This window comes from Nycticebus coucang, chromosome 2 (genome assembly GCF_027406575.1).
Source record: "Nycticebus coucang isolate mNycCou1 chromosome 2, mNycCou1.pri, whole genome shotgun sequence".
NCBI lineage: Eukaryota > Metazoa > Chordata > Mammalia > Primates > Lorisidae > Nycticebus > Nycticebus coucang.
Window position 1 is genome coordinate 102558171 of NC_069781.1, and position 16371 is coordinate 102574541.

At 35.1% G+C, this 16371-nt stretch overlaps 1 protein-coding gene across 4 annotated transcripts in view; it reads left to right on the forward strand.

Annotated features, from left to right (window-relative positions):
* The window catches only part of TUT7 (terminal uridylyl transferase 7), an 83955-nt gene that overhangs the window by 9463 nt on the left and 58121 nt on the right, over positions 1-16371 (forward strand). For all 4 annotated transcript variants that reach the window (XM_053577514.1, XM_053577507.1, XM_053577489.1 and 1 more), the window contains exons 3-10: positions 273-454; positions 894-1010; positions 1503-1680; positions 4418-4506; positions 6375-6426; positions 7381-7450; positions 8417-8543; positions 9695-9814. In XM_053577514.1, coding sequence (XP_053433489.1) covers positions 273-454; positions 894-1010; positions 1503-1680; positions 4418-4506; positions 6375-6426; positions 7381-7450; positions 8417-8543; positions 9695-9814 — 935 coding nt within the window. The remainder of the gene's footprint in view (positions 1-272; positions 455-893; positions 1011-1502; positions 1681-4417; positions 4507-6374; positions 6427-7380; positions 7451-8416; positions 8544-9694; positions 9815-16371) is intronic.

The window sequence follows — 16371 nt, forward strand, 5'->3', positions numbered from 1 at the left end:
TTGAGTATGGACAGCAGTATACCAGGAAGACATTTTAAAAATCAAACTACTAGATATGATTGAAGTAGAATACTTTTTAAGTTTTCCAAAAACATGATTTATATGGATTGATGCCTTCAGGTAATGTGCTTACTGAACACAGCTGCTTTTCCTTTTGCTGTTCAGATGTGATTTATTCTCTCATGATTTAATTAATAGGTGTGTAAGTTCTGCTTTTTACTCAGGAATGCTATTATTCAATTTTGCCAATAATGTTTTCCCCCTAACTTAAGAAAACAAGAAGCAGAGGTCCAGACCTAGGAAGCCACGGAGAACTAGAAATGAGGAAAATGAGCAGGATGGAGACTTGGAAGGCCCTGTGATTGATGAGTCTATGCTTTCAACGAAGGAGCTCCTGGGCTTACAGCAGGCTGAGGAGCGATTGAAAAGGGACTGCATTGAAAGGCTAAAAAGGGTAACATCTTTGTACATGTTTGTTTTGTTTAAAGCAAAATCCTTGTTTTGATTTAAACTATATTGGTAATTGGGGGTTAAATAACATTGAGTAAGAGTAATTGCTCCTATACTTAAAATGACAATTAGGATACTGATAAAGGTAAACAATATTTTAAAGGTTTTGAAAGTGAAGGAGAATCTGGGCATGTTGCCACACCTCTAGTCCTAGCTACTCCAGAGGTTTAGGCAGGAGGGTCACTTGACCCCAAAAGTTCCAGTCTGTAGTGTTCTATATATTGTGCCTGTGAAGAGCTACCACACTACAGCCTGGGTAACATAGATTCTAGCTCTTACAAAGAAAAAAAAACTGAGGGGAAATAATTTTCTGGCTGATTGTGTTTACTTGTGTGTTTCGAGATACATATCTTTGTATAAATATGAATCTTTCCAAATTGTAGCGACCACGAAACTACCCCACAGCAAAGTACACCTGCAAACTCTGTGATGTTTTAATTGAATCCATTGCATTTGCCCATAAGCATATCAAAGAGAAAAGGCACAAGAAAAACATAAAGGTGAGTTTAACGTAACTCAAATAAATATGCTTATCTGTGAGTTATTGCTTGTCGTCTCTGTAACTTTATTCTTCTTAAGGCTGTGATATTTATAACTTTACTACTTTAATTCTTGAATTTATTTTAGCCAAGATATTTTATGCTGGTCAGATATGTTTTGCTGGGCAGCTTTGTTAATTTCCTTCAGTATCAGGACACATAAAGTCATCAGTAGGACCTAGGTATATGTCCTTATCCCTGTAATAATCAAATAATCAGTTTACCATTGCTGTTTTTAGTCTTTCCTTCTTTCTGCCCATTCTTTTATCACTGATCCATATTATATGCATAAAAAAGTATGTATATGTTTAATAGGATGAAGACTAACACAGCTAAGATGAAAAGTGGAACTAAGAAAAAGATTCTAGAAAATTTTGTAGAGTGCTGTCTTAGTGAATGGTAGGTTAAAACTGTGTTTAAGCCATTTTCAATCTCAACTTTTGATCTTAAAAGGAGAAGCAGGAAGAAGAATTGCTCACTACGCTACCCCCACCAACACCCTCCCAGATAAATGCTATTGGCATTGCTATCGACAGAGTGGTTCAGGAGTTTGGCTTGCACAATGAGAACTTAAGACAGAGGCTAGAAATTAAACATGTCATGGAAAATGTGTTCCAACACAAGTTACCAGGTATTTTCTAGAATTTTCTATTTAGCTTTATTCATTTTTCCTTCCAGTCATAATTTTTGCCTAATATGTGGTACAATTTCATTTGCCATGTCCTGAAGCTCTTGGTTTTTGTATTTTTGGTTTTTGTTTTTCCTGGCTTCCCGCACTGTAACAAAGACTTTTAACATGTGTTGTCATTATGAACCTGTTTTCATTATAAACTTCATTGTGTGTATGAACTTTTTAGTTGAATGTCTCATTATCAGAGCACTATGGGACTCTTGTATATATACAGGGTGGCCATTAAGTTTATGTGGAATTTAAAATAGACAACCTGCATTTGTTTACTTGTTTACCGTTCTCCCCATCTAATCAGCCCAGTATTTTGAGTTACAAAATCAAGGGAAGTATCCTGAAATTATTTTTAGGTTGTTGGTGTCAAAAAGGAGTTTTATGGAGCAGTGCCGGTGGCTCAGTAGGGAGGGCGCCGGCCCCATGTACCAAGGGTGGCGGGTTCAAACTTGGCCCCAGCCAAACTGCAACAAAAAAATAGCCGAGCGTTGTGGCGGGCACCTGTAGTCCCAACTACTCAGGAGGCTGAGGCAAGAGAATCGCCTAAGCCCAGGAGTTGGAGGTTGCTATGAGCTGTGTGACACCAGGGCACTCTACCGAGAGTGATAAAGTAAGACTCTGTCTCTACAAAAAAAATTAAAGAAAATAAAAAAAGGTTTTATTTAACCAAACACATTTAAAATGAGCTTAGTAAACTAGTTTGTAAGTAATTTGTTAATGGATTTTGTGTACTATTGAATTGATTTTCCAAGTTATGTCTGCTGCCTATTTTTAATTTTAGATTCTTGGCTTGAGGGGGTGGGGAGGACAATATTTGGAATATGTTATTAATGAAAATTTGAGGCCAGGTATGGTAAATGCTTGACACAGCTGCTGTCAGTTCTTGACAGCAACAAACCCTGTCCTTGTGCATGCCCATGCGTGCACACCCACACATACACCCTGTTATTCTTATTTAGGTAAATGATGGGAGTAGGTTAATCATTCTTAATCCTTGCTGTGCATCAGAATTATCTGTGACCTAAGAACAAGTACTTCCAGAAAATTACTACAGGTAATTCCTATCCACAACTAGTAGTGGAATCATTATTTAAATTTACCACCTTATAAGCTATAGAACTGCAGTAGAACTTCATAGTTGACATCTCCCTATATTGACCACCTCCTGAAATTGACCTGATTTACCTAGAACATGTACCACATGTGCATATCAGTACAGTAGTGCTGCTTCCATATGTTCACCTCAGTATGTTGAAGAGTTTGTTACAGTCCCTGGAGTGGTCAGCTTACAGAGAATTCTATCATATTTGTTTTACTGAAAGATCATATGGGTTGATTGCCATATAGTGGCTCACACGTGTAATCCCAGCACTTTGAGAGGTCAAGGTGGAAGGATTGCTTGAGGCCAGGAGTTTGAGACCAGCCTGGGCAATGTAGCAAGACCCTGTATCCACAAAAATTTTAAAGTTAGCTGAGTATGGTAATGCATGCCTGCAGTCCTAGCCATTTGGGAGGCTGAGGTGAGAGAATCACTGGAGTGCAGGAATTCAAGTTTATAGTAACCCATGATTGCTCCCCTACACACCAGCCTGGGAGATAGAGTGAAACCTGTCTGTTTAAAGGAAAAAAAAAAAAAATTACATATGTAATTGCAACATACATACTTCCATAAAGGGAGAGAAGCTACTCATACCGTTTTATAGGTATATCCTGAAAAGTCAGTTGTGATTTTGATGATTTTTGCTATAGAATTCTGTACAGAATTGAATGTACTTTGTTATGAAAAACTATTAAAACTCAAATCATTCAAATTAGCAAACCTCAAATAAAAAGCTCTGATGATAAAGGATAATATTTTTACTACAACGTAGTAAAATTTTAAAGGTAAATGTCAAAAGTATTGGTGGTACACAATACACACATGACTTCCTTTGAATAGGAAGTGTTTGCTGCCTACCATTTTAAATTATGTCAGTGATATTGTAATTATTTTTGAAAGTTTTCTAAAGGTATTATTAAGTGCTTTTATTCATAATATAACGAGTGATTTCAAATTAAAAAACAACTTCATGTTCAAAGATTTTTTTGTTACCATTTTACTTAAACACCTACTTTAGAGTAAATTATACCAATGTCTGCTTTCCAGAAGGTGAAAAGAAATGTTTGCATTAACTTTTGCATTGGGTTATAAATGTAAAACAAGAGCATCATTTTTCACATTTTAAAAATTAGTTCAAATACTGTTTTCTGCACAAAATGGGATCATGATAATACAGGAATTTTATCCATTTTATAACTAGCATGAAATGAATGGATGTTAAGCTAAACCACAGAGAATGCATACAGTTTTCCCTATTTAATACAATTAAGAGAAGAATGAAGAGCCACTTATTCTTGTCCTTTGTTTATGCCAGACTTGAATACAGTTTTGCTTTTGTGCATATTTATTTATTTACTCATTCATAGTGGCAGGCAGGCCAGTGAGCAGTAGGGACAGGAGAGCAAGGGCATGGAGCTGTAACTCTGTCTCCTGAGTGAGCTGGCTACACTCCCAGCTTCAGGCCACAGCCAGGGCTGGGCTATAATTACTATGCATAATTTTAATTGATGGCTCTGTTTTTAAAATAACAGTGTTCTAAGTTTTGACATATTTTACTTCATTTATGACTTTTATTTATTTTTTTAGATTGTTCTCTAAGATTATATGGGTCATCCTGTAGCAGTTTGGGTTTCAAAAATTCGGATGTAAACATTGACATTCAATTTCCAGCCATTGTAAGTACAAAATGAAATGTTGGGATTTTCAGAGTGGTGTGGAAATTCTTCTAAATGGGAACTGCATATGAATGTATTTTAGATGTTTAAAGATACTTTAAGTGTAATGTTGGCAGTTCCCCCCCCCAAAAAAAATTTCCATTTTTATGTCCTGCCCTTTGGTTTCAGAGCATTTTAAAAAATATTTTACAGGTTTTCATACTTGTTTTACTCTATAGATCTTTTATACTTACAACACTGTTTTTTTAATGATGTGATTCTAATGGGTATATTTACATTCTATTAACTTAAAAAAACTAAATTCTCTTAGTAAAATCAACTTTCCAAAAGCAGGAAAAGAAGATTTTAAACAGTACAGATACATAAATATTTGTGATTTGAAAGCTTAATTAGCTCCTGAGTTTCCTTTTTTTAAATACACTTATTTTGTGAAAATAATTAAGGTTTTACAGAACCACACCTAGTCTGGATTTCTGGTTTAAACGTGATTCAAAAAGAAATTAATGAGTCAGAATTTTGAATCTGGCACATACCTGGAGTTCTAGCTTCTCTGGAGCTGAGACAGGAGGATCACGTGAGCCCAGAAGATTGAAGCTGTAGTGAGCTATGATCATGCTTGTGATTAGCCAGTGCAGTCCAGCTTGGGTAGCATATTGAGACCCCTACCTCTAAAACAAATAACAAACAAAAAAGAAAAACTGGAAGGCACTTTAGTAGATTATTCATTTTTCCACTGATGGTGCCAACAGGTTAGTTTCCAAATGGTCTATGTGCTGTCACTTGAGGTGCTTATTAAAAATCCAGATTCTCGGGTCCCAGTTCTGGTGTTCTGTTTCACAACCTTTCATTCCTTGCCATACCTAACTAGTATAGATACCCGGTCAGCTAACCTATGTATCTTTGCTGTTCTTTTAACCTTAACTTCTGATCAGTGCTTTACCAGCCATAGCAATTATTTTGATCTGTTATTCATTCATTTAGCAAATATTCACTAAATCCTTTTTTATGACAAGCATTATACTAGATTATAATGGACAAAACAGAAATGGTTCCTCTTTCATGAAACTCATATCTAGTGAAGGAAATAAGTAATTACCCATATAATTGATTATTATGAGAGCTGTGCAGATAAAGAAGGTTCAGTGGTAGAAAACAAGGACTGTTCAGAAATATAACAGCCATGAAGGCATCTTTGAAGAGAACATTTCATCTGCGCTCTAAAAGATGAAAAGGAGTTGGCGGGGAACAGTATTTACAAACACACTAAATCAATAAGGAGCTTGGCATATTCACGGTGCTCAAAGAAACGTATAGATGTAGTGAATAGATCAAGAATAAGAATATGAGATTAGGATGGGGAGATAGGCTGGGGCCCCACATGCAGGATTGTGTAGGCCATAGTAGAAAATTTTATTATGATCTAAGAGCAGTCAGATGTCATTAAGTGTTTTAAGGGTCTGGTTTATGATTTTATATGGTTCTGGTTCCGATGTGGAACAAGGACTATAGAAAGGCCACACTGAAGCTGGGACTGGTAAGCTGTCTGTTATAATCGTATTGCAGAGTGAGAGGTGATATTGTTAGCAGTTTCATAAACATCAAGATTTGCTGAGAGAAAATTATCTCAATTACTTAATAGTAGTTTACTGTGTAGTAGGTTTTTTTTGCCCATGCTCATCCTCATTTGGTGCTCATCTGCCTGTCTTTGATTGACATGCGCACACAGCATAATGTTAATTTCTTTATTCTGGTAGCAATATCCATTTCTAACTTGGAAAACAATTTGGGGAACTTCAGATGTCTATATTACATCAGTGAAACAAAAATACTTAGGGATTATTTCATGTATTCATTGGTTTATTTCCTAGATGTCTCAGCCAGATGTCCTCTTACTTGTTCAAGAATGTTTAAAGAACAGTGGTAAGGCCAAATTCCACATTTTAAAATTTTTCTTTTGTCTATAATTTGGATATATCTTCTTTTTCAAAGTTAAAGATAGGAAATGATATTTTAAAAATTACTTATATGGATATTCTCCAAAGGAAAAAACCAAAGCTAATGCCCATGAATTATTAACCAGGTAGAGTCCTGTTAGTAGCTCTATGCAGAATAGCCATTTTGTAAATAAAGCTTTTAGCTTGTTGATAACATCACTATTTATAAAGATTAAAAGAGTTCTAGATAAGACTAAGAAAGGCAAAATATGTAAAATTTACTCTTTAGGGTAAAACTAAAGAGTACTCTGATTTATTCCGTGATTAAAATTAATATTTTACAAATGGTAAATAGGTATAAATGATAATACCCTGACTAATGGTAAATACCCTGATTAATAAATCCACTGAGTTGTTCCCATTTAGGTTTATCAGTTGTCTAGTATAATGTCCAACTTGGGGCTTTATACCTTTTTGTGCTTTACATGGCCCTCATCAAACTGCCTCATCCCTTAGATTAATCAGCCCCATGCTTCTTGTTTTGGTTGAATAAAGCATTTTAACATTTTTTTTTTTTTACTTCAATCAATACATATTTTGACACTGAACATTTTTGTAGCCTTTGTAGCAATTTTGTTTTTTAATGTCTTATCCATATTTCTAATTATGTTACCCACAAAACATTTAAATGTTCTGATCCAAAAATATAGTCACTTCTAATTTCATATTAGCTTTGCAAAATAAAGATTCTAAATTAAATCTGTTTACTTGATTTTTGAATGTAATTTTTTTTTCCTTTTAAGTCATTTCAGAGCTTTATTTAATAGTGGCCTTTCAAAAGACTAAACTGATAAGTTGTAACTGATAATTGTACTTTATCTGGTTCTGCTTTTAACCAAAGCTTTAATTAACCTTAATTTATTTTTTCTCCTTTCTTTAGACTCTTTTATTGATGTTGATGCAGATTTCCATGCCAGGGTGCCAGTGGTGGTGTGCAGAGAAAAGCAAAGGTCTCTTTCTTTAAGCTGCATATTTATTAACAACTTGCAAAAGCACAAGTACTTTACTAAATCTTAATGTCCAGTTTCTAGAATTATAAACTTGTTATATAGTTGTCAGACATACTTCCCACTAGCATTCTCCCTATACTTTTGGCATTTAATGCAAGAGGGGCAAATCTTTTATTTTAATAGAATAAGATTACTTAATAGAAAAACAAAACATTTTGACAACAGATCAACTAGGTGAAAAACAACCTTATCAAATGGTTACTTGTTCTAGTTACCTTAAACGGGGTATCCCAAAGGTAGCCATACCTCGGAAAATTAACAAACTCATAATTTATATTATATTTTGTATTTTTAATATTTATATGTCAACACCTAGAGAAATATTTTGTATGTTTTTATAATGAATATTTTGTAAACGAAGGTATATTTAGCTACAATTTCTCATTTTCCCTGTGTATCCAGGTATGGCGACATTTGGGACATCTTGAATTTGCCATCCCTTTTAACAGCATTTGTGGCAGCTCTGAGTAATAGTGTGAATTTACTCAGCCATGTATCTCTCCTTCCATCTAAAAGCATTGCTATCACTAAAGAGTAGTTTGTAGGCTGTACTGATTCTTCTTTAAGCAAATTCCTTTGACTCTTGAGAAAACACTTTTATTATTTCAAAGACAAATCATGCTCCCCATTTGAAACATTTCATAATATTTTACTTATTTGCATTACTCCCCCATAAATAGTTTTAATATTTGAAAATATGAAGTTCTAATTCAAAAAAATAAAATTTACTCAGAAAATAGCTATTATATCTTTTTTTGATAATCCAGTTTCTTAAATGACCTGCAGAGATTTAGTGAATTTTTATTTATTATCCATATAAATCAGCTGTTGGTGTAAAAGATACTTGAGACCCATATAACACTTGTTTTCTTTCTCCTTCCCCTCCTTACCTCTTACCCCTACCAGTGGTCTTCTTTGTAAAGTGAGTGCAGGAAATGAAAATGCTTATCTGACAACAAAGCATTTAACTGCCCTTGGAAAACTGGAACCAAAGCTGGTTGCTTTGGTCATTGCATTTAGGTACTGGGCAAAGGTAAGTCTGAGTTCTTTAAATGCATGAATACTTTTTCTATGTATGCATAAGCAGTATGTTTTGATTTTTACTCAGTTAATTTAATCTCAAGCATTCAGATGCACATGTATAGACATGAAAAGAGAAGGCATTTGAATATTGGAACAGAAACATTAATGTGTACAGAAGGGAAATTCACTGTTTTTATTTTGCTTTAACACTATTGCTAAAAAGAGCAAAATGATTTATGGTGCTTATTAAAAAATCTGAGTTGTGGGTCAAATCTCACAAGATCTGTCCAGGAATTTGTATTTTAACTAGTTTAGCAAGGTGATTCTTAGGCATAGGAAACTTTGATAAGATAAAGCTTCTCATTTTGTTTCCAATAACATACTGAGACTCCAAAAAATTGAAAGACACTATTTGGTCTTGCTCACATTTCCATCATGTTTTATATATAGTATTCTAATTGGAATGCTCTAATAAACAGTGGAGCATTTAACATTCTCTCAAAATGTAAGGTAAAATCATGATTATAAAGTTGATATTCTGTGTATGTACTTAAGCAAAAGCTTTACTGATTCAGATACTAGTTCCTGTTTCTGGGATCCAGGATGAACAGAAGATACCCCATTCTTCGCTAGGTGAATGAAAATTACAATATGTCATCCATTGAAAACTACTTCCTGCTTCATCACTAAGTAGAACATACCCTTTTTTAGTTTTTATTTCTGTTAGTGCTAATTAGTTTGCCCACATTCACTTCCCAAATGACCTCTGTGACCAAAGCATGCATTTGCGAGGCTATGGGTTAGGAAGTCCAACTAGCTTGCACTTGGAACTAAATTGTCATTTTTAATTCATAAATGTGTGTTTAAGTGAATCGATTTACTGTGGATAAAAAAAAAATGAAATAGCAAATATTTTAGGACCGTCTGGGAGTAAGTATGATTAAGAGGTTTAAGTATTTGAAATTGAAACTGTCACTTAAAATCACAGTATTTGGTTTTTGCTTAAGTTTAAGGAAATTGTATATTTTGTCACTCTGCTATTGTATTCTGAGGAATCACCATAAATCATGTGATACATGAGAATGAAGTTATAGGCCAAACTGTGTAAATGCAAAGTTGGTACAAAAAGAATGCTTCTCCTTTTTTTTCTCTTATTTGTAGCTTTGCAGTATAGATCGCCCTGAAGAAGGAGGGCTGCCACCTTATGTGTTTGCTTTGATGGCCATTTTTTTCCTGCAACAGAGGAAAGAACCCCTTTTGCCTGTTTATCTAGGATCATGGGTAATTTAAAAATTTTTTTTGCTTACATATCTTTTGCTTATATAAATTTTGTTCATAGTTTATATTAATGTTTTTATAGCCCCAGAATTAGATTTTCCATAATTTCAAAATATAAACACCTAATAAGAACTGAAATGAATTTGTTTAGTCTGCTGGTATAAATATTTATACCTTTCATGGCCAAAATATCAATGTGTTTGATTTCAAGATGTGTGTACTGCCCCTATATCCTGCCAAGGTTATTACTACCTTTCTAGAGTATTGAATCTCTTAGTTTTTGAAACACATTATTGTCCTGATGCTTTCAAATAAGAAACTGTGACCCTGTATTAAATTTATCATTTGATACATTTGTTTTTTGGATACAGTTTTCTATTTCTTCTTCTTCTTTTTTTTTGAGACAGAGTCTCGTTTTGTTGCCCCAGGTAGAGTGCTGTGACATCACAGCTCACAGCAACCTCAAACTCTTGGGCTCAGGCGATTCTCTTGTCTCAGCCTCCCAAGTAGCTGAGACTACAAGCGCCTGCCACAACGCCTGGCTGTTTTTAGAGATGAGGTCTCACTCTGGCTCAGGCTGGTCTGAACCTGTGAGCTCAGGCATTCCACCCACCTTGACCTCCCAGAGTGGTAGGATTACAGGCATGAGCCACCGCGCCTGGCCTTGAATGACAGTTTTCTAAATTGATACTTGAATTTACATGTCACCTCTGGACAGGGTGTAAGAAACATTTGGTCCACTGTAACTTACTTTCACTTTCTAGTCTCTTATTCATTTTCCCCCATAATCTGTAAAACAAAAGAAAATAGAAGCATTGAGATTTGTTACCTATAGCTCAAGATGCAAAGCTTAATAGTTAACCTTTTAACTGGGCTCCAGTGGCTCACAATTGTAATCAGCACTTTGGTAGGCTGAGGCCAGAAGCATGAGACCAGCCTGGGCAATATGGCAAGATCCCATCTCTACAGAAAATACGAAAAATTATCTGAGTTTGGTAATGTTTGCCTATATACCCAGCTGTGTGAGAGCTTGAGGGAGGAGGATCACTTGAGCCCAGGAATTCAAGGCTGCAGTGAGCTATGATTCACACCACTGCATTCCAACCCCATCTTTTTAAAAAAAAAAAAAAAAAAAAAAAAGTCACCTCTTGAATAATATTCGGATATTATCTTTAAGATAATAGAATTCAAGCTGGGCATTGTGGCGGGCCCCTGTAGTCCCAGCTACTTGGGAGGGTGAGGCAAGAGAATCTCCTAAGCCCAAGAGCTGGAGTTTGTTGTGAGCTGTGACTCTACCGAGGGTGACAAAGTGAGACTCTTATCTCTACAAAAAAAAAAAATAAAAAATAATAGAATTCATTAATGTGACCACTCTTCCTTGATAAATTACCCTTGAGTTGATTTGTTTAAATAAAATTTAAGAAGAGCCCATCTGAAAGAATCAAAATGATGCCATTTCTATCCTCTTAAAAACCTTACTTTTAATCCCCAGGTGTTACCCTGAAAGACTGTTACAGATACACTAATTTTACATAATGACTCCCTTTTTGAAAAGCTTTCTTTGGCAAATTGGATATTTTAACTACTTTTCATCTTACTGCATACAGGTTTCTCTCATCATTTAAGCAGGATATATACTAGAGCAGTAATTCTTAGCTATCAGTACATATAACAAATAATTATAGGAAATTTTTCTTTATGCTTAATAAATTAGATTAAGCAGGACTTTTATCTGCCAAGTCCTAAGAATAAAGACTAAAGTAGAATAAGCCACTTAAAGCTCTATCCTGACACAAGGGATTACAGTATGCTGTGTATCCTAGTTGCCCAAAGCTAGCTTTCTTTGTCTGTGGTATTGAAATGGAAGAATTTTGGGCCATGAGATGGTATCTCTACTAGACTATTCTCTTGATGGAAAAGAGTAAGGTAACAGTCAACTCTTAGTTAATAATAACCCTTTCTACCAAACCTAAGTAGAAATTTGTAAAAGTCTGTGAAACTTTCTATTCACCTTGATCCAAGAAATAAAAGCTTAGGATGGAACCAAACCAGTTGGATTCTTGTACCTAAAAAGAGTCTTGGAGCAAGTTGAATATGTTACCTTGTTCTCTACTGTCTTGCTGAGTGAGATCTGCCTTTTCCTATGTCCTGCTCTCCTCTGAGTAGTGATTTATCATTGACATGGGAATAGGTGTTTCTCTTATGATGAGATTCTCCTCAGGATGTGCTTTTACGAGTAGTATGAATACCCTTTTCTGTTGCCTGTATATTATTTCCTTGGCAATGATACTGGAAAGTAAAGTGACTCTGAATTTGATTTTGATCATGTCTTTTGTTTATTTAAAATTTAATGACAAAATCAAGTATGTGGTGATTAAATACTAGGTTGAATTCAATGGAATAAAAAGATATTCTGTTACCTGAACCAAAATGATCTGCAGGTTTCAGCATTTTAAACTAGTTAGGCATCATTTTGCTGGCTTCTGCTGGAGTTTAAGTCCTCTAAAGCAAATGAAGAGAAAGGAATTAATATTTATTCAGGACCTTACTTATGCCAGATGTTGTACATACAGTATTTCTGCGGAAAAACAAATGAGGCCCTTGTCATTATTTATATGGAAGTATTTAAACTGTTAATTTTCAATATGTTTAATGCACTGTGTGTACTTGTCATTGTGCTAGTCCCTGAGGGACATACAAAGATGAATAAGACAAATTCTCTTATCAGGAATTTTAGTGTGTTGTGCCTCTGTGCTCTGATTTGTATTTTCAAAAATCTTCTAGCCATTCTGTACCAAGCTACTCAGATGTTTCCATGTTGGAGTCTATCTGCTCCAATCTTTACTCTCAATCAAAATTCCCATTTTATTGTCATTAGATCTTGATGTGACTAAAGTTAATCTCAAAGTTATGAATGATGAATACGTTTAGATGTCTTCTCAGCATCTTTTACCCCCTACAATGTGTTACTAGTTTCCTAGTAGATATTGTTTGGAATCTGCCTTATTTTATATTTTATAAACCTTATCCTTACCAAACAGTTATTCATTCCTTAGGGATGCCAGATAATGTAGTAGAAAAAAAGAATAGTTTTAAAGTTTGACAGCACTGGGACTCAATTAGGTTTTAACACTTACATCCTGTGACCTTGAGCAATTTGTTTAATCTCTGAACCTAAGTATCATTCTAAACCTTAAATGATATAATGAATGTAAAGCTCCAGAAACAAGGTAGGAGAACAAATGTTAGTCCTTTTCTCCTTCAATAGAAAGTCAAGTTCCACTTACGGTGTGAAAGTGTGAACTCCTAACCAAGTGGTCCTTCTACCAATAACAACTGTGAACTCTGGACAGTATACAAAAACAACAGCATGATTGTTCTCCAGACTGACCAAATGCAAACAGACTTTGGAGGGGAGTCAAAATTTGGAGCAAGTAACCAACACACAAAATTTGGAGCAAGTAACCAACACACAGAGTGAGTTTTCTGTTTTTCTGTGGCTCTACCCCTAAAGACAACTCTGATAAAACAAAGGCTTCTTTCTGGCCAGAGGAATCAGGGCCATCAGAAAATAAGTGGGGAGGGAGTACCCAAAAGACAATAACAGAGAAGTGGAAACTTCTGTATCAGAACTCAGCATGTCTCTGGCTGACTCCTGAAGTAGTCTTGTTCTGCCTGAAAGCATCATGGAAATCATCACTCCCGTCCTCGCAGCAAGCACAAAACTGAACAAAGTGAAAATAAACAACTCTTAGTAAATCCATCTGACAATTGAGATCAGGGGACAAATCATTGCCCCCAAAACTGGATACCAGGCTAATAGAGTGAAACACAGCTACTAGAACAGAAGCCCCAGAGCAGAATCCTGCCATGGGAGCCAGTACCAGGATAGAAATATTTAGTGTAGCTGGCAAAGAGCCTAGAGCCTCCTTTGGATAAGCTTGAGAGTTAAAAACTCCTCCAGTTCTTAAAAGGGCTTCCTCAGACTTGTATGAGTTCTCTCTCCAAGAACATCACCTAAAACTGAGAGTGAAGATCTGAGAAAAGCCCCTAGTGTTTCTGCCAGGGCGGGAGGAAAAGTAGCCATTTAGAAGTACACCCAGAGCATTCTGTTTACCTTCACAACAGTCTGCCTTCAAGGGGGATGTAAGAGCCTCACTATCTTGGGTTTTACTAGGGCCCAATCCACCCAGGGGAGGAGAAATATACCCAACTCCACCTCCTCTCGTCTTTCTCTTCTAAGAATGGTGGAAAGAGAAAGAGGACTGAGAAATACTGTGGAAGGTCAGAGTCTCAATAAAAGACTGAGACCTGTCTTAGGACTATACGATGTTTTCTTTCCTCAGGGATTGCAAGATCTGAACTGCAAGTCTCAGACCTTATTTAAGAAATCTTTAGCAAAATGCAAAAACAAGGGAAACAAAACACCAGAGAAAGTTTTAGCCTCTGTACATCTACAGCTACTGGAAACAGTAAATATAGCCAACTCCTAGCCACACTAAAAGTCTGTTTGCCTTAGTTCCTTTTACCTGTTTATCATGCTTAGCTTTGAATCAAAAATTATATAAAGTATGCTAAAGGCAAAAAACACAATTTGAAGTGACAGGGCAAGTATCAGAAACAAGGTCAGATATGGCAGGGATGTTGAAATTAAATCAGGAATTTAAAAAATAACTATGATTAGTATGCTTAAGGCTCTAATGGAAAAAATGGACAACATGAAAGAATAGCTGGATAATACAGACTGAGGGGAAAAACCCTAAAAAAGAATTTAAAAGAAATGCTAGGAATAAATGAGGAACCTTTAGTAGGTTCATTGGTAGACTGGACACAGCTGGGAAAAATCAGTGAGTTTGATGTTACAGCAATGGAAACTTCCCAAATGGAAAAGCAAAGAAGAAAGGAGAGTGAAAAAAAAGAAAGGAAACAGAATTATCTAAGAACTGGGTCATTTACTCAAGATTGTAACATGTACAGTGGGAATCCCAGAAGGAGAAGAAAGCAAGCAGATGAAATATTTGAAGTAATGACTGAGAATTTCCCAAAATTAATGACAGACTTCTAAACCACACATGTGGGGGGCACAGTGAAAATAGGAACTAAGTCTGAAAGAGTCTGAGATCTGAGCCACTATCTAGCTCAAGATGTGATAGTCTGCAAACCAAGTTAATTACCCACTAAAACAAAATGTCAAAACGTTCCGGATTATAGTGAAGGAATCAGAATTTTTAGAGGTGTATAATATAATATTTATAATGTCTAGAATACAATCCAAAATTACTCAGCCTACAAAGAGCCAAGAAAATGGAATCTACTCTGAAAGGAAAAGAAAATCAGCAGATGCGAGCCACAAGGTGACCCACATGTGAGAACTATCAAAAACTTTAAAGAAATTATTATAACTACGCTCTGAGATAAAGAAAATAATATACTTGGAATAAATGAAGGTATGGAACATCTGCCAGAGAAATAAAAAATATGAAAAGAACTGAATGGAAATTTTATGAGTGGACAAACAGTAAGCAAGTGCTAAAATGCATTAATAATTATTTTAAATATTGATGGACTAAGTACCCCTATTAAGATTCATAAAGTATTAGAATGAATAAAGAAAAGCAAGACCAACTATATTCTGTCCTGAAGAGTAAATTAAATTAAATAAAATGTCTTTACATTTTAATTATAAAATGTAAATTAAATAAAATGTAAAGTAAATTAAATTAAATAAAATGTCTTTACATTTTAATTATAAAATGTAAAGACATTCAGGTTAAAAAAGCAAATGGCTTTAAAAAAATAGATTTTTAAAATAAATATAATAAATTATAACCAAAGAATGTGGAAAGGCTGCATTAATATCAGATGAAATAGATTTCAAGAGAAAATATTACCAATGACAAAAATATATATATATATATATTTTTTTTTTTTTTTTTTTTTTGAGACATCTCACTTTGTCGTCCTTGGTAGAGTGCCATGGCATCACAGCTCACAGCAACCTCCAACTCTTGGGCTTAAGTACTTTTCTTGCCTCATCCTCCCAAGTAGCTGGGACTTCAGGCACCAACCACAACTCCCCGCTATTTTTTGGTTGGAGTTGTCATTGTTGCTTGGTAGGCCTGGGCTGAACCCGCCAGCGTATGTGGCTGGCGCCCTTAGCCACTGAGCTACAGGTGCCGAGCCAACAAAATATATTTTATTATGATAAGGTCAACTCGTCCGAAGATAAAACATACATAAATGTTTGTACCTATTAACAGACCACCAAAATATATGAAGCAAAAATTGGAGGAATCCATTCCACCATCAGTAGATTTTAACACCTGTCTCAGCAATTGATGCCTGTGTTGGCTAAATAAAAAATCATTTTAGGCGTAGGGGATCTGATACACATTATTAACTATCTTGACCTGATTGATATTTAGGGAATATTACACCTAACAACTCCAGAAAACACATTTTTTTCTTTTTCTTTTTTTTACATTTCTTTATATTTTTTTTTAATTGTTGGGGATTCATTGAGGATACAATAAGCCAGATTATACTGATTGCATTAAACA